Below are 16,795 nucleotides of genomic sequence, written 5' to 3'. Positions count from 1 at the left end.
GATATCGATCCCTCTGATTCGGGAGATGGCCTAGTGGCCCAGTCGCTCACTACATCCTTAACAACAAAGCCCTATTAAACAATATGTGAACAAAGTCAGAAGCATGGTCAAAGCTGCTTTTAAGCTTATATCTACAGTGAACAGTGGATCCCTGGAGCTAACACCCAATCTGAAATATCCACAAACATGTTCCTATATTCATGAAGGCATACAAATGTTTCTACATTGGCATCAACAGTGCGTGACCGAATGAAGTTAGCGGTCAACCAGGGCAGTGTACCCCAGTCATCAGTAATTCCTCTTCTTTATTCAATAATTTCTATTATTGTTAATTCTACTAATGAAACTTTTGCAAAATATAATGTCATTCAAGCAAGTTCATCCTTATCCCTGTCGTTACTACATATAGTCCTGTCACTCCTGTAGTGCCGCCGAACTGTCAACAGCCGATATAGGTGCTGAGTCAGCCGGGCCGGCGTCGGCGGAAAAAAAAAATTCATGTGGAGACTGTGAATCTCCTTTGGCGGGACCAGAACTCTGGAGAGAATTTCTCTTCCTTTTCTTCCCCTCCTCTTGCTCTTGGGGGTCATTGTTGACCATTGCGCCCTGACCACCACATCCTGGTTCTGGTAAGTTCTGTTGTCTTTATCTGCACCTACCCCTCTCTATGATGAACCTGGATATTTTATAGATGTTAGACTTCCTAGCTTTTTTTGCGGAGACACATCCATACTGATTTGAGAAATAACCCCGCGATGCATTTCACACAAATGCGAGAATATGTGCTAATCTTCTCCCGACCGGGTGTTTAGGAAACCTAACCCACCCTCAATATGTGTGGAATTATCGCTCTGATCCTGGCGAACCCCTCCGCCGCCGCCGCAGTCGACCTCCACGAGGCCCTGTATCTCCTCCAACGTGAGTGCATGCGAACTATACCATAAGGCAGGGGAGCATAGGCTAAAGTCTGCTGTGTTACACAGATCGTGGTCAAGATGCTGCGGGTATCGCGACCTGTGCGTCCGGTGGCCGAATCTACCAGCTGAAGGCGAACGGTATGGCTGCTAAGGTTTTCCATGATGGTGCCAAGATTGCCAACCTCCCTGGCTCTATGGGTATTGCCCACCTGCGATACCCTACTGCTGGTAGCAGCGCCAATGCTGAGGCCCAACCTTTCTACGTTAACAGCCCCTACGGCATTTGCTTTGCGCACAACGGAAACTTGATCAATGCTCCCGCACTGAAGAAGCACTTGGATCTGGAGGCCCACCGTCACATCAACACTGATAGTGACAGTGAGCTTATGCTCAACATCTTCGCTGATGAGCTGAGTGAGACCAAGAAGGCTCGTGTGAACAAGGAGGATCTCTTTGCTAGTTTGACCCGCATGTATGAGCGCTGCGAGGGTGGCTGGGCCTGCGCTGCTATGCTTGCTGGTAAGTCTTGATCTTCGTATTCCGATGCATCCGGTCATTTAATAATGTCGTCGTAGGTTTTGGTCTCATCGGTTTCCGTGACTCATACGGTATTCGCCCCTTGGTTCTTGGCTCTCGTCAATCCCTGGATGGCGAAGGTACCGATTACATGATGGCCTCTGAGTCGGTCGCTCTGGACCAGCTTGGCTTCAGCAACCACCGTGATATCCAGCCTGGTGAGGCTGTCATTCTTGAGAAGGGTTGTGAGCCGGTCTTCCGCCAAGTCGCCCCTAAGCGCGGCTACGCCCCGGATATTTTCGAGTACGTCTACTTTGCTCGCCCAGACTCTGTGATGGATGGTATCAGTGTATACCGCAGTCGTCAGCGTATGGGTGACCGTCTGGGTGCCCGTGTTCTGAAGGTTCTGGGTGCCGACGTTGTCAAGGATATTGACGTCGTCATTCCCATTCCTGAGACTTCTACTACATCCGCCAGTCACGTTGCTCAATACCTGAATAAGCCTTACTGCCATGGGTTCGTGAAGAACCGCTACGTCTTCCGCACGTTCATCATGCCTGAGCAGAAGACCCGTCAAAAGGGTGTCCGTCGTAAGCTCAATGCCATGAAGGCTGAGTTCAAGGACCGCAATGTCCTCCTTGTGGATGACAGCATTGTCCGCGGTACCACCAGTCGCGAGATCGTCAACATGGCTCGTGAAGCTGGTGCCAAGAAGGTCTACTTGGCCAGCTGTGCTCCTGAGATCACCCACCCCCACATCTACGGTATTGATCTGGCTTCACCCCAGGAGTTGGTTGCCCACAACCGTGATAGCGATGCCATCGCCCGCCACATCGGTGCCGAGAGCGTCGTGTTCCAGACCCTGGAAGATCTCAAGGGTGCCTGTGCCGAGGTTGCCATTGAGAATGGCCAGACAGAACCCGTGAACTTCGAGGTCGGTGTGTTCTGCGGTAGCTACGTCACTCCCGTGAGTGATGGCTACTTCGAGCACCTGGAGGAGGTCCGTGGTGAAGGCCGCAAGAACAAGGCTTTGGAGAAGGCCAAGGAGGCTGTTGCTCACGGCTTTGCCAGCACCACTGACTACCAGATTGCTGCTAAGGGCGTTGCAGTGGATACCAATGGCAAGATCATCCCTGCAGGTGATGAAGACCAACCTGCCCCCCGGTCCTCCCATCAGGAGGATCGGAACCCGAAGGTGGATGACCGCATGGACATCAGCATCCACAATCAGGCCGACCACCCATGATTATGATGACAATTTCTATACTATTATTTAGAGCCATTTGGCCTTTTGTTTGCATTTGGAGTCTATGGAGTTATGTATGGGGGCATACCTTAGACGGGTCCTATTCCCTTTTGATGAAAAAGTGATGCGATGATGTGATAACGCATTAAGTGAAGTGTGATACACTCTTCTGTCAGGCTCTTGAAATCTTCACTGCTCGAAAGTGGGCGATATACCTTTTTTGATCAAAAAATATGAACATATCAATAACTTCCATTGTCACATGTTACTTATATGTATATTCCCTTCCTTTCTTCCCTCTCTCTTTATGTTATCCCCATCTTTGCCGGTAAACAGCGGCCTTGAAGGATACTTTACATTTAGACAACATATGTATCATATTCAGTCAATACATCAGTCCTTCGTACTAAAATATCTACTTGGGGTATCTCATCGAGTGCCTACTTGAGTCCCTTCTTAGTAAACCTACTTGAGTTGCTATTTAGTATAAGTTACTTGAGTACCTAAGTAAGTACCTACTAAGCGGTACATACATAGGGACTATGTAGAATACTCTAGTCTCTTATAGCTATGCAGTAGTATAGCTACTAGCTTGAATACGACGGACCAGTGGATGTAAATGAATAATTATGCGAATTTGATCAAGTCCGACCAACATTACATAAAGCCTTTCATGCTCATAAAGTAAGTAAATTCAATTTCACCGCCCAAATCCAAATATCATTCAAGGTCTAATCGTTATCATTAGCGAATAGCTTGGTTGACGTAGTAATGACGGTATAGAAATGCGGTAGGGATAGGCAGGATCGAGGGGTCCAATGATCTCCCTTCCCGTTGCCAAGTTTCTTCATCTTTATTCCTGCTCATGAACTCATTCCTACTTCTGCCATGAACATGTAATTTGAGGGTCATTCTTCGGGTATCCCCTTGTAAAGCAAGAGAATGACTTTCCATCCATTCTAGACCCATTTCCATCTATTATATACGAAGAGTCTCTTCATTCTAGCAGAAGAAACGCCTTCCCTATCAAAAAGTAAATAATAATAAATTCGAGCGTGATTTTGTGAAGACCTTGGAGAAATGTTGGAAAGAGTATTGTTTCGTATATAAGACAATCGAAATCGAAATCCCTCTCCGAACACACGATCGCGTGATTTGGTGTTTCAGTTCTCTTGTGAATTGCACACGACACTAGCATCGGAATGAGCTTTATCTTTGCGGGGAAGTCTGGTGTCCGATTTCCAAGGAAGGAAAAGCGCGCGGATCAACAGGTGTGACGCGTTTCAACCTCACCTAAATATCAAATTAATATCCAAATAAGAAATTTATTCTGGAAGAATACTCTCTTACCCGAACGTACTTGATCCGTTGTCTTCAAAACGTAACGCATCCCTTTACTGAAACCCCACCGACTGACCGAATTGTTCTCACTTTACCTTCTCACGAATTTCATTTCTCTCTTCAACAAACAAATCCATCATGTCGGAACCTCGCAAAACCCGCGCTGCAGCTTTGAAAGCTACGGCTTCAATGATGCCACATCTCGGCATCACCAAAAACACTGATCCCTCGACCACCAAGAAGGCCGCCAATATGAAGACTCTGAGAGCGAAGACGAATGGGATCAAAAAGCCCACCACTCGAGGAAATGCAGAGCTCACAGGCCGCAAGACATTGGCCGTGGCGAAGAAGGCAACCAAAACAGCCAAGAAGAAGAAGAAGGAAGCACGCGTGAAGGCAACGAAGAAAGCAAAGACGACTGTTCTCAAGCAAGTTGCCGATGAGGAATTGCCTCACAATGTGGGGCCCAAGGCGGCCCCTTTACCTGCAGCTACGTCCGCTGGCTCTGACAACGAAAACAAACCTCTCAGTGATGCAACTGTCACCAAACCTGCTCCAGACTTGTCTCCCAATGCCGACGCCATTGCTGATACTATTCTTGACTCCATTGTTGACCCCACCGTTAATGCCGCTTCCGCAAGCAAAGCAGCATCCAATACTCCGAAGAAACCAGCAGTCAAGAATTACGCCCTTACACCCGGTGTTACCCCTTTCCCATCTTGGCCCCACCCAACACCCGAGGAATGTGAAGAAGTTAACAAACTTCTTTCTAATGTCCATGGAGTTGTCACTGCCCCCAAAGTAATCCCACCTCCTTCTCTTACTGTTACTGGGTGTGGAGAAGTTCCATCAGTGCTCGATGCCGTCATTCGTACTCTTCTCAGCGGAGCCACCACAACCACCAACGCTAGCAGAGCATTCGAAGGTCTTGTCAAGCGTTTCGGCATTCTCAAGGAAGGGATTGGCGCTGGAAGTGTGAACTGGGACGCTGTTCGCCGAGCGTCACTGAAGGAAGTTTTCGAGGCTATCAAAAGCGGTGGGCTCGCGGATATCAAAAGCCAGCGCCTGAAGGCGATTTTAGACCTGGTCTACGAAGACAGCCGACAGCGCCTCGGCCTTGCCGCAACTGAAGATGGCTCTGCAGCCCCAGTCGACGAAGGCCTCAAGATGTCCGAAACTAATGTGGAAGCATACAATAAAACCCATGTTACTAAGTCTACTTCACTCGGTAATGATGGAGCCTGGATGTCTACTCAATCCGAAGTCACGCCCTCTGTCACGAACACGAACAGCACTGGTGACTCCAATGTCGCGGAAGGAAAGTCACAGGAATCCAAGGATCATGAAAATTTTACCCATATCTCCCCCGCCAATGATGAAGACCCAGTGCCCGCCATGAAGGCGGAGGATGATATGAAATCCAAAGTCGTCACTCCCGCAGGCTCCACTAACAAGGCACTCAAGATGCCCTCGGAATTCGATCTAGCCTGCGCGGAACAGAACATCTTGTCCCTGAATCATCTCCATAGTCTTTCTTCCGAAGACGCCATGATGGAACTAATGAAATACCCCGGCATTGGTCCCAAGACCGCAGCCTGCGTCCTCCTCTTCTGCCTCCAACGTCCCTGCTTCGCAGTCGACACCCACATCTTCCGACTCTCCAAATGGCTCGGCTGGGTTCCAGACACAAAGGTAAACGAGATAACCGCCTTCAGCCATCTAGAAGTCCGAATCCCAAACCATCTAAAGTACTCCCTCCATCAACTCTTAATTCGCCATGGAAAAGATTGTCCTCGTTGCCGCGCCGCAACCGGAGATAGAGCTGAAGGCTGGGAAGATGGATGTGTCATTGACCATCTGGTGACACGAACCGGCAAACGCAAGGGAGTCATCTCTACCAGCAAGACTGCCAAGAAGACCAAAACCAAGGCCAAGACCAAGGCAAACGCAAAGGCAGAGCTTGCATCCCAAAAGCGAAAGAAGACCACCACCCGTTCTGCTCCTGCTAAGAAGCAGAAGACCGCAGACCCGGAGGCGAGCGATGAAGAATATTCTGAGATGAGTGACAGGGCTCTTGATGATATTTCCGACTGATAGTGTCTCATTGGACTCAGTTTATTATCGATGCGCAAATTGCTTTCCTATCCAGTGCAAGCTGAGCCATACGCATTACGATGGAGTTATGGCGTTTCTTGATTTGCGTTTACGACTCTATCTTTATTTTGCCGCATGTGGCTTCCAACTCGCGGGCGCAGTTTTCCTTTTCTCTTTCTACTTTGTTTCTACGCGTTTTAAATAGGTAGGATCAACTTTGAACTTTTATGCAGTACGTCCGACTGCTTCATCATGCAGTGTAGAGTTCAAAATAACGCAAAATGAACCGTCTTTGTGTGATGATATGAACTATTCTCGTTGGAAATCCGAATCCAAATAACGTTCACTCTGCTCAGTTTCCTGTATTGATTCCCGACCTCTCGTCGGTTACAATCATCTGCCGAGTGGAGACGTCTCGTTAATTTCTGTCTTTAGAACAGAAAGTGCTACAGTGAGTCCTGAGAGTTACAGTTGAAAGTAGCGAAACTTTGGTGGAAGCTCCCATATTTTGACCGGGCGCGACATCTCTAGGAATTGCCTATATTCACGCATGGCCGCATTCTGCATTTCAAATTTGGATCTTATAGATCCTCCCATTTGAGAATCGGCTTGATAATTTTGCCGGCCTTTAAATCTTCCAATGCCTGGTCCAGCGAGTCCGTGTTATAAATCTTAGCCAGCTTATCGACTGGGAACCTGCCCTGCTTGTACCATTCGAGCAGTTGCGGGAGAAGCTGGGAAAAAATCACATGTCAGTCACAGTATCAGATCCACTAGACCGAATTTATCTCTTACCTTGACCGGGTCCGAGCATCCCTCAATTGCTCCGATCACTCGCTTACAGCTAAGCATGATTTCCAGTGGACTGATGGTAAGCGTGCCAGTGGCCGGAGCGACACCAACAAAGACCAGAGTTCCCCCATGGCCCAGTGCTGAAATAGATGATTGAAGCAAAGGCACAAAACCGGTTGTGTCAACGATATTATCGACACCGTCGGGGAACATTTCATGCAGCCCCTCTGAAAGATCGGAGACACGCTTCGTGTTCAGCGTGTGCGTGGCTCCAAGAGAGGTCGCCAGCTCGAGTTTCGAGTCGACAATATCAACAGCGACAACGGTCTCAACACCCAAAGCACGGGCAGCCATCATCGCAGCCAAGCCGACAGCACCCATTCCAAGAACAACTAATCGAGAATTGGGCTTGGGCTTGAGGACATTCAAGACGGTACCGGCACCGGTAAGATAGCCGCATCCGAGGGGAGCCAAGGCGGCAAGATCTGAATCACTGACCTTGAACTCGCTCTTCACGATCGAAGCCTCATTCACAACGGCCAGCTTACTCATTGAAGACTGACCGAAGAACTGTCCTCGAATGGGCTGGCCTCCGGGGGTAGAGATAGGCGAATCAGCGGCAGACATGCCTCGCACACCGGCGAAGTTGATCGTGGTGAAATTATGGCAGAATCCTTTGCGTCCATCCTTACAGTAGTTGCAGCTGTCGCATGTGGTAAAGCTGAGAAAAACCTGATCGCCCTCTTTCAAGGATTTATCCTTAACGGCACTACCAACTCGGCGCACAACACCTGCACCTTCATGTCCCAGGACAGCTGGATAATCGCCGACGGGAATAGCACCCTGTTGGACCACAATATCCTATATTCAGCGAGTTAGTACTATAAATAGCGAAAACGAGATATTGCCGAGGTTATCCCGAGACTATCGTAGATGCAACATACCGTGTGACATAGACCAGTATACTTCATTTCGACGAGGACTTCATTATCTCGCACTTCGTCCAGCACAACATCTTGAAGGACAAAGGGGGCATTGGGTGCTTCGACCACGAAGGCCTTTGTTTGGATGTTCTTTTCGGGAATCATAGTGAATGCATATACATTACAAGCTGAAAAGGGTAGGAAAATGTGAAAGAGTAGATGATGGGTAGTCTGCAGATACCAAATTGAAATCTGGGGATAAGTCTGGGGAAGTTGGGGAAGTTGGGGATGAACTGGAGCCTTTTAAGATGTTGAGCTCGGGCCTGAGTTCCAGAAAACAAACAGAGTTCAGATCCCCGCAGCACAGATATATGGATCCGGTTCCCCCGCACAAGCGCCTCTTCGGTGTTGAAAATCGGTAGATTGACCGGTGGAACGCTAATGAAGCTTCTCTCAGCTTCGGGTATCCAAGTATTAATGGCACCCATTGTCCGATGATCAATGTCGAGTTGGCGTCAGGGATTTGCAAGTTAGCTAGCCCTGGAGCCGACCCAGTTCATTGGTTTAAACCTCCACGGGAAAGCAAGTCGAGCTCGTTGTAGTAAGAGAAGGTTATGGCTCCAGGTGAAGAGCTCCTAAAAATGAGGGAGCAGGAAAACGTTGGAGAGGGCAAAGAAGAGAAGTCGGAATGTCATTGAGAGAACAGGATTGTCCAACAAGATGCAGGGTCATTGGCCTACAGAGTATATTAGCTTTACGGGTCAATTAGGCAGGAGTACGTGAAATTGAAGATTTTATCTTCCTAGAGTTGATCTAGGATTGACGGATTGACCCGTCCAGGCAATGAAGCCAAATACTGCTAAAGAACGAACCAAACTGATTTGATCATATTCTCTTTCCTTCACAGGTATCAATATTCCTATTTCTTGTTGTCCTGACAAAGCGGTTCAGGTTTGACCATTCGCTGGACTACGCAGTCATGGTGAGATCCCGACTTCATCTGCCACCATCAAAGCTGAGATGAGCTGCATATGCAACTCCTCGTGTCTCAGCCACCTCCATGGCGCCATTGAAATACTATCCAATCAAGTTGCCTATCTTCAAAAAATATACCCATAGTCAACCTAACTCCAGGCATACTGCCTGCCGAGTCTAGAGCCCGAAATTGCCGACCTCCTATCTGAAGTTCCGACCCCCCATCTGAAGTTCCGATCCCGCATCCGAAGAAATTAATCAGCCCACGTCCGGCTCTGTGGTTGCACTGATTCTATAATTGGATATATCCATATGTTTCTCCATCTGCCGGAAGAAATTAAAATACCAGGAATTCAGTCATGAATGCGCCCATCTTGTCCAACTTTTTGTGTGATGCAATCAACGGTAGTTAGGCCAGATTGCTGATCAGGGTTAACTTCCTCTAGACAAATCCTTGGGGCTGTCTGTTTTACTGTATCGGCAACGGGTATACCGTACCGAAACCTGTTCAAAGCCAAGTATCATGGACTCTCTTCCACGGAACGAAGCACCGATAGTACATTAGTTCCGCCTGGTCCAACCTCAACGGGTCATATGCGTCGTCCGATGGCCTATTTCTCGAAACCCACTATCGAGCGATAGCAATGGATATTTCATTGCTGATCGCCCCACGGAACTACAACCACGTGAATTATCCAATACCCGAGAATATGCCTTCCAAAAACCAAGACTTGGAAACCTTTAGTGGTGTAATGTAAGTGAGCTGGTATAGTGGCAAAAGAGAACAGCATATCTGAAGTATCATTTTTCAATAAGGCTACCGGATCGCTTATTTTATTACATATATCGGTTGAGTTGTAAAAGCTAATTAGTATAAATTAGTAATTTATACTATAATTTTGGCCCAAGAATCGAACTCGGATCAGAATATTAGAAGTGTATTAAAGATGATAATGAACCTATTAATAGACTTGTAGTTCAAGTACGTTGAGTTGTATTATATGGCCTATTAGTATAATAAATGTAATGCAATCTTAAACTTAGATCATATATTTTTGCTATCACAGCTACAAGAATATTTACAATTATAGCACTGGTACATCATAAGGGTAGACCTCACCATCACCCCCAGGACCCATAACCCGCCCCGCACCAGTCAGCCCGTTTACCGGGCCACCACCACTGCCCCTGTCAACATTGCCAACCCGCAAATGGGTCGCGTTCGGATTGGCTTTTTTAACCCGCACACGGGTTTTGTGTCCAAAGTCAAAACCCGACACGAAACCGCATGACTCGCACCCGAGTCGAAGCCGTTATACCACTCCCGGTAGAAGCGCCAGCAGCACTTTTGCAGCAGCAAACCAAAGCTTTTGCCCACATTTTTCGAATGCGGGTATCAAGGGCAAAGACGGAAAACATGTCCAAATAGGCGTAAGTAGGTTGCGTTCTGAATAAATTGGCGTTTTGGTGGTAGTATATATGCTTAAATGTAATATGTGTGGGTAGGTGAGCGACCTACCCGTGGAACACATTACTTTAGTCACCCCCACAGCAATTTATGTGGTACGCTGACGAGAGCTTTGATAACATTATCTATAGTTCTGACAAAAGTTTAGCATCACGTGATAAACATTAATCCTTATTGTATTATGAAGGTTATAGGGCATTTGGCCTTTCGGAGAATGTCGATATTGAGCACTTGTTTCACGGCAGTATTATGTTGAAATGTGGAGTGGGAAAACGGGCACGATCTAGATTTCGTCATTGAAAGACCTAGGAGAGATATAACTATACTTGAGATAATATTGACGACACCTACTTCGTATATCGGATTGCAGGTATGAGCATCCTCGGGCCAAGACATCCGGGGCCCCAAGGTGGCATGTCATTTAGAATTAGAGCGGGTTCAGGACTTCCGATTATCCGGATTCAATTATACGCATTGTGGAAACCGATTATTTGCGGGATTCTTGTAATGATTCCCGCCCCACTATCGGCTGTTGCCGAGTCTCCGGCAGGGCAGTACGGGATCTCGTGTTTCTTCGGGAAGGGTTCAATGACATCACCGCCGATTATTTACCATGTTGGATGAGATTCGTGCTAATGATACCCCGAGATATCTCTGCCTTATGAAAGGTACGCATATAGGAAGACCTCTTTGCCGGGAGATCACCGATATATAACGCAACTGAATTTCGATTTTTGAATGGTGCGCGTACTAAACCGTTCAGAATGAAGGCAATTCTTCCCCTTCTCTTCGCCTCAGCGTGTTTGGCTGTACCCTATGCCGATTACATCCATGCTCCTTCATCGAGAACCCTGATTCCACCAGTGGTCACCGGCGTGAACGGCTCCATCACAAACAAGGAATCTCTGACAGATTCCAACAACACGCGGCCCGCCGTTTTTCATGGCCAGTCGTCTATAACATTTGATTTTCAAAAGAATGTTGCCGGGATAGTGTCCATCGATATCGCTTCAGCTCCCTCCGACGCGTTCATCGGAGTGACCTTCTCCGAATCCAGCCTATACATCAGCAGCGAGGCGTGCGACGCGACGGCGGACGCCGGTTTCGATAGCCCTCTGTGGTTTTCCTGCGCAGATGGACCAGGTGTCTACACAGCAGCAGAGAAGCACAACCGCGGTGGGTTCCGGTACCTCACTCTTGTCAGCAATACCACAGCGACAGTCTCCCTGAATCGCGTGACTGTCAACTTCACAGCCGCACCGACGCAAAATTTGCGCGCGTACTCAGGCTATTTCCACTCGAACGAAGAGCTACTAAATCGGATCTGGTACGCCGGGGCATACACAAACCAATTGTCGACGATTGACCCGGCCATGGGCGATGCTCTCCCCTGGTACCAAATAATAAACAGCACGGAGACCATTTCGCCCCCGCAGACTGTATCGTGGTGGAGCAACTACACCATTTCAAATGGAAGTAGCGTGCTCAGCGATGGCGCCAAGAGAGACCGATTGATTTGGCCTGGCGATATGTCGATCTCCCTGGAGGCGATCGGCGTGAGCACGTATGATCTATACAGCGTGCGGGTGGCACTGGATCTGCTGTTTAGTTTGCAGAAGGAGGACGGCCGTCTGCCATATGCCAGCCCTCCCTACGCTGATACAATGAGCTTCACGTACCACTGCCACAGTCTGAATGGCCTTACTTTGTACTATCTGTATTCTGGCGACCAGGACTGGCTGTCCCAGCATTGGAACCAGTATAAACTGGGCATTGACTATGCGCTCTCGAGTGTCGATAGCACTGGCCTGGCCAACATCACTGCCAGTTCAGACTGGCTACGATATGGAATGGGAGGTCATGTAAGCTTCTGCCCCCCCCTCCCAGCCTTCTTTTCCATAAAGTACAAACTAATGGACCTAGAATATCGAAGCCAACTCGCTCCTCTATTATGTCCTTAACCAAGGACTAAACCTCGCAGCCATACTGAACGACACCTCCATCCAACACACCTGGACTACCACAGCAAGCAAGATAAAGGCCGCTGCAAACCAGCGCCTCTGGGACCGCAAGGCCGGACTGTTTCGTGACAACGAGACCACGACCCTCCATCCCCAAGATGGCAACGTCTGGGCCGTGAAGTCCAACTTAACCCAGTCATCTTCCCAAGCCCGCCAAATATCACAGTCACTGCGCGCCCGCTGGGGTAAATACGGTGCGCCCGCACCGGAGGCCGGACGTACTGTATCACCCTTCATCAGTGGCTTTGAACTGCAGACGCATTACATGGCTGGAAATCCCGACTCAGCGTTGGACCTGCTCCGTCTGGAATGGGGATTCATGATGGACGACCCGCGCATGACCAACTCAACCTTCATCGAGGGCTACTCGTCCGACGGTTCACTACACTACGCGCCGTACACTAACGACCCGCGCGTATCGCACTCGCATGGCTGGTCAACCGGCCCAACCTCCGTTCTAATGAACTACGCTGCAGGGCTCCGGTTGAAGTCTGCCGCAGGAGCGACTTGGTTGATTGCTCCACAGCCTGGCAATCTGACGTTCGTCGACGCGGGATTCGCCACGAAGCTCGGTGCCTTTACCATTGCTTTTGAGACGCGCAATGGTACGTACAATCATCTGCGCTTCAGCACCCCTGTTGGGACGACGGGGGATTTCATTCTGCCGGGGGTGAAAGGGACTTTAATAAGCACCAATGGGACCAGGGTTGCGCTTAATGGCGGTGTAGTCAGTGGGCTGAAGGGAGGAAATTGGACTATCGTTCCAGGGAACTCAGCCAAGATGGGAAAAAGAGATTGATAGAATAGGTCTGGCTTGGCATACTTCTCATACGTGCAGTGGAAGAGAATTAAACACTACCGTCTGTTGATCTCTCTCGATCCTTCTTGAGAAGAGAATCAGTCTTTCCATATATAAAATACCGAGTGGCTTATTATGCACTAGTATTATACACGAGCTAGTTGCACGAAGCCACATTTGGAACCCTTGTCATGTTCAAACTTGGGAAACCAAACCTTCTCCTTCGAGACACTTTGATACAATCTTCTTAGCCTTGGAACCATCATACAAGATAGAAGGCAAAGCGTGGATTTACTGTAAGGTCAAACAAAAGGAGCCCGTCTTCATGTTCTGTGCATGTTCCGCTACCCTGCAAATATGAAATTTCTCGCAGACCTTTCAAATTATCCCTCGGTCAACAGTACTCACGACTGCCTGAAGTTAACGATAATTTCGGTGTTAACGGGAAAAGTCCATTGCACTGTCGATGATGAGCTTCAGAGCATCGGTACGCCAATCGTCATTCTCAACAAAGCTAGTCGTATTTCCATCGAAAACCATGTTCTTTGGGGCATCAAGGGCATACTGTGGCCAGATTGTTTTGAATGATTCGACTAAATGGAAATCTGAGTGTTAGCAAAACAAACATCCTGGTATCAGCGAAAGCACTCACTTTTGTGATGATTGGGACTGTGCGTGCCAGCAAAGCTCATCCACATTCTACTCATAAGTTGACCCAGTTCTTCATATCTCTTCTCACGAGCCAAAGGCGTGACATTGTAGACACTTTCATCCAAACCAGTCCCAATAACATCATCAAAGACAAAGTATATATCTTGGTAATGAGTTGCGCCGTAGGTTACCGGATCGACCGTGCCAGGAATAGTGTTGAAACGGTAGCTATAGCATGGCACACCATTATTTGTCCAGACTTCACAGGTGTACCGCCGCCCGGCAATGAACATGAGGTCGCCCGTGTATCTGGCCACACGCATGAATTGGGCTCCATATGGCGAAGGAGGGGTAATCGTATCATCTGACTGTCCATGGGTTGAGTTTGAACCAGGGTAAGGGTAAGCCTCCATAAGGAGGTCCACAGTTTGGTTGTTTGACGTGTAGGTGTAAGGATATTGCTCAATATACGCTCTGAATTCTTCACTTGTATTGACACCCGTACCAGAAAAGATCTTCCCTTCGTCTGTGTTGGCTCCAATCAAGAGCGGAACTTTGACAAACTTGTTATTGGCAAGAGCAACCGAGTTATACTCAGGCACGAGCATGCCATCGACAGTTGGTAGGAAAGGGAATTCATCCGCGAGTGCTGAGAAGGTAGTATTCAAGACATCGAAGGGGGCAGTACGAAGGCATGAGAGTGTGTCGTGAGCATCTGTACAATTGGTCGCCGCCAAGACAGATTGGTATGTTGCTTCATTCGTCTCACTTGAATGGTAAGTACCGAAATACCATGGTCCGCCACTTTCACAAATTGCGGCCTGAAAGAGACCATCATCGCGCCCACCATAAGCTAACAGATGATAGCCTACGGAGATGGCACCAACGGACTCTCCTTGGATGGTAACTTTCTTAGAGTCACCTCCGAACGCCCCAATGTTTTCTTGAATCCATGATAGCGCGAGTCTTTGGTCACGCAATGCAAGATTCAATAATCCTTGCCCTCTGACTTCGTCTCCGGGCAAGAAACCGAATCCCTGAAGGCGATAGTTGAAAGTAACCATGATTGTTGGCTGTTCCATTTTGACAGAGTTTTGGACCATGAATGAAGTATTATAACGACCATCAGAGGAACCGCCCTCTTGATAGCCCCCTCCATGGATGAAAGCCAAGACCGGAATTTTTGACTCGCTAGTGGTCCCAGCAGGTCTCACAACGTTGACGGTGAGACAGTCCTCGCTTTGCGGGTAGGTAATGTCTTTGGGGTCCAAGATGATAGGGAGAAGGTAATTGACGCACATAGGGCCATAGTCCGTTGCATTCAGGGGAGCATCCCATGTCTGGTTCAGAGGCTGCGGCAAATTGAAACGCAAATCTCCCATGGGTGGCTGCGCATATGGAATGCCCAAGAACTGGTCCTGCCCATAGGACTCAACATGTTTCCCAACAATTGTTCCATTCTTGATGTGAACAGCTGGGTCCTCAGAATGTGTAGTGGGATGAGCGAGGGCGCTGGAAGTGGCCAGAAAAAAAGCGGTGGCACTCAGTACAGAATACATGTTGAATCAAGCACAGAATGCCCAATTGGCAGATCTCAATGAATGTGGAGACTTCAGATAGTATAGACAGGATAGGCATGCCATCTCTTATAGACAGCATGTAGACTTTGACATGGGCTGGCCCATTGGGCTGACCGCTTGTCGAAGGCCCAACATAAGCCGGCCCATTTCTGCTCTGTTATTTACCCGTGTTTTGGTAACAACACGGGTAAATACTTTATTACTTTATTAGCTGTTTATAGCTAAAAGGGTAGGGTGTAATAATCTTAAAGATTCTCGAGTCCAACTGCTTTGTCCCATCTTTCAAGGCGTAACCTGTGGGCTTTCAACTGGGCGGATAGACTCCGTGAATCGCTTCCAAAATCTTTCCAGGAGTCGACTTTTTCCAGAACATCCAGACAAGTACTGAACAAACCAGCAAGTCCTATGATGCCGACCGCAAAGCTCACTGGTTCCATTGCTTTTTATGGGTTGATTTGATGCAAAGTAGATTGATAGAATGCAATATGAGATGACACGAGATGACACGGAAAAGATAGAGTTTAAAAGATGAGATCAGCTTACGCGATGACAGTGTTTCGGCAGTAGCTAAGAACCGACGGCTTGGTGCGGGGCAACCCGCATAGCCCCCACGAAGCCAGCTCATCACATCCCGAAATGCATTATGCGGCTTAGCGTGAATCGTGATCGGCAGGAATTCAGGTTGCATGTCGATAAATCTGAATATGGATATGCAGGGCAAGTTTAGTTGACGACTTTCAGCGTGGGTTCAAGATGAGCGTTATTTAGATCGGGTTAGGGTATATACTTTATGTAGGGAATATCCTTATATAGTCTGAGAATCTGACGTCTATTGATATGGGATTCGCCATGAAACTCGGTGCCTTTAGCATTACTTTTAAGATATGCAATAGTACGTATAATCATCTGCGCTTCAGCACCCCTATTGGGACGATAGGAGATTTCATTCTACCAGGGGTGAACGGGACTTTGATAGGGGCCAATAGGACTAGGGTTACACTTAATAGCGGTATGTTTAGTAGGCTAAGGGAGGGGGGGGGGGAATTGGACTTTCGTTCCAGAGAAGTTAGCCAAGATAGGAAAAAAGGATTAGTAAAATAGGTCTAGCTTAGGATAGTCCTCATATATGCAGGGACAGAGAGTAGAAACTACCGTCTATTAATCTCTCTCGATTATCCACAGCGGTATCGCATCACCTCAGAATAGGCCATAGATCAATGTATTCGAATAGCAGGGTCACGTTCACAAAGCGGAAATTCAAAACCATAATAACCTAGGCTCTAAGGGGGGCTCAAGCTTATAGGACCCTATCGACTCATTAGTAACACATAGGCCAGGAAGAAATCACAATTTGAAACAGCCCCAGTGTTCTGACCGTGGAATTAGAGGAAATAAACGTACTGTCTGTCTAAATAGGCGTAAATAGTTTATGTCCTGAATTAACCGGCGTTTCGGTGGAATATGTGCGTTGA

General features: G+C 48.0%; 7 protein-coding genes across 7 annotated transcripts; 4 read left to right on the top strand and 3 right to left on the bottom strand.

Annotated features, from left to right (window-relative positions):
* Window positions 1–833: 833 nt before the first annotated feature.
* N7520_003585 (amidophosphoribosyltransferase) lies at window positions 834–2,679 on the top strand (the record flags this gene model as incomplete). The annotated part of the gene is made up of 3 exons (XM_057137520.1): window positions 834–918; window positions 984–1,436; window positions 1,493–2,679. The coding sequence occupies 3 exons, from the start codon at window positions 834–836 to the stop codon at window positions 2,677–2,679; spliced, it is 1,725 nt and encodes a 574-aa protein (XP_056997985.1).
* A 1,479-nt stretch (window positions 2,680–4,158) lies between these two features.
* On the top strand, window positions 4,159–6,114 carry N7520_003584 (endonuclease III domain-containing protein; the record flags this gene model as incomplete). Its single annotated transcript, XM_057137519.1, has 1 exon — window positions 4,159–6,114. The coding sequence occupies one exon, from the start codon at window positions 4,159–4,161 to the stop codon at window positions 6,112–6,114; it is 1,956 nt and encodes a 651-aa protein (XP_056997984.1).
* Window positions 6,115–6,695: 581 nt separating this feature from the next.
* Window positions 6,696–7,994, bottom strand: N7520_003583 (NAD(P)-dependent alcohol dehydrogenase; the record flags this gene model as incomplete). The annotated part of the gene is made up of 3 exons (XM_057137518.1): window positions 6,696–6,848; window positions 6,910–7,767; window positions 7,851–7,994. 3 exons carry the CDS (start codon window positions 7,992–7,994, stop codon window positions 6,696–6,698), a joined length of 1,155 nt encoding a protein of 384 aa, XP_056997983.1.
* A 3,042-nt stretch (window positions 7,995–11,036) lies between these two features.
* Window positions 11,037–13,092, top strand: N7520_003582 (uncharacterized protein; the record flags this gene model as incomplete). Its single annotated transcript, XM_057137517.1, has 2 exons — window positions 11,037–12,134; window positions 12,196–13,092. The coding sequence occupies 2 exons, from the start codon at window positions 11,037–11,039 to the stop codon at window positions 13,090–13,092; spliced, it is 1,995 nt and encodes a 664-aa protein (XP_056997982.1).
* Window positions 13,093–13,530: 438 nt separating this feature from the next.
* On the bottom strand, window positions 13,531–15,302 carry N7520_003581 (extracellular lipase; the record flags this gene model as incomplete). Its single annotated transcript, XM_057137516.1, has 2 exons — window positions 13,531–13,685; window positions 13,745–15,302. The coding sequence occupies 2 exons, from the start codon at window positions 15,300–15,302 to the stop codon at window positions 13,531–13,533; spliced, it is 1,713 nt and encodes a 570-aa protein (XP_056997981.1).
* Window positions 15,303–15,568: 266 nt separating this feature from the next.
* Window positions 15,569–16,011, bottom strand: N7520_003580 (uncharacterized protein; the record flags this gene model as incomplete). The annotated part of the gene is made up of 2 exons (XM_057137515.1): window positions 15,569–15,762; window positions 15,867–16,011. The coding sequence occupies 2 exons, from the start codon at window positions 16,009–16,011 to the stop codon at window positions 15,569–15,571; spliced, it is 339 nt and encodes a 112-aa protein (XP_056997980.1).
* Window positions 16,012–16,160: 149 nt separating this feature from the next.
* On the top strand, window positions 16,161–16,416 carry N7520_003579 (uncharacterized protein; the record flags this gene model as incomplete). Its single annotated transcript, XM_057137514.1, is given in 2 exon segments — window positions 16,161–16,332; window positions 16,352–16,416. The coding sequence occupies 2 exon segments, from the start codon at window positions 16,161–16,163 to the stop codon at window positions 16,414–16,416; spliced, it is 237 nt and encodes a 78-aa protein (XP_056997979.1).
* Window positions 16,417–16,795: the final 379 nt, after the last annotated feature.

The sequence above is a fragment of the Penicillium odoratum genome (assembly GCF_028828045.1).
Source record: "Penicillium odoratum strain IBT 22623 chromosome Unknown utg000003l_segment0_segment0, whole genome shotgun sequence".
In the NCBI taxonomy this organism is placed as follows: Eukaryota; Fungi; Ascomycota; class Eurotiomycetes; order Eurotiales; family Aspergillaceae; genus Penicillium; species Penicillium odoratum.
The sequence above is the reverse complement of the archived record's forward strand: the minus strand, read 5'-3'. Positions and strand labels throughout refer to the sequence as shown.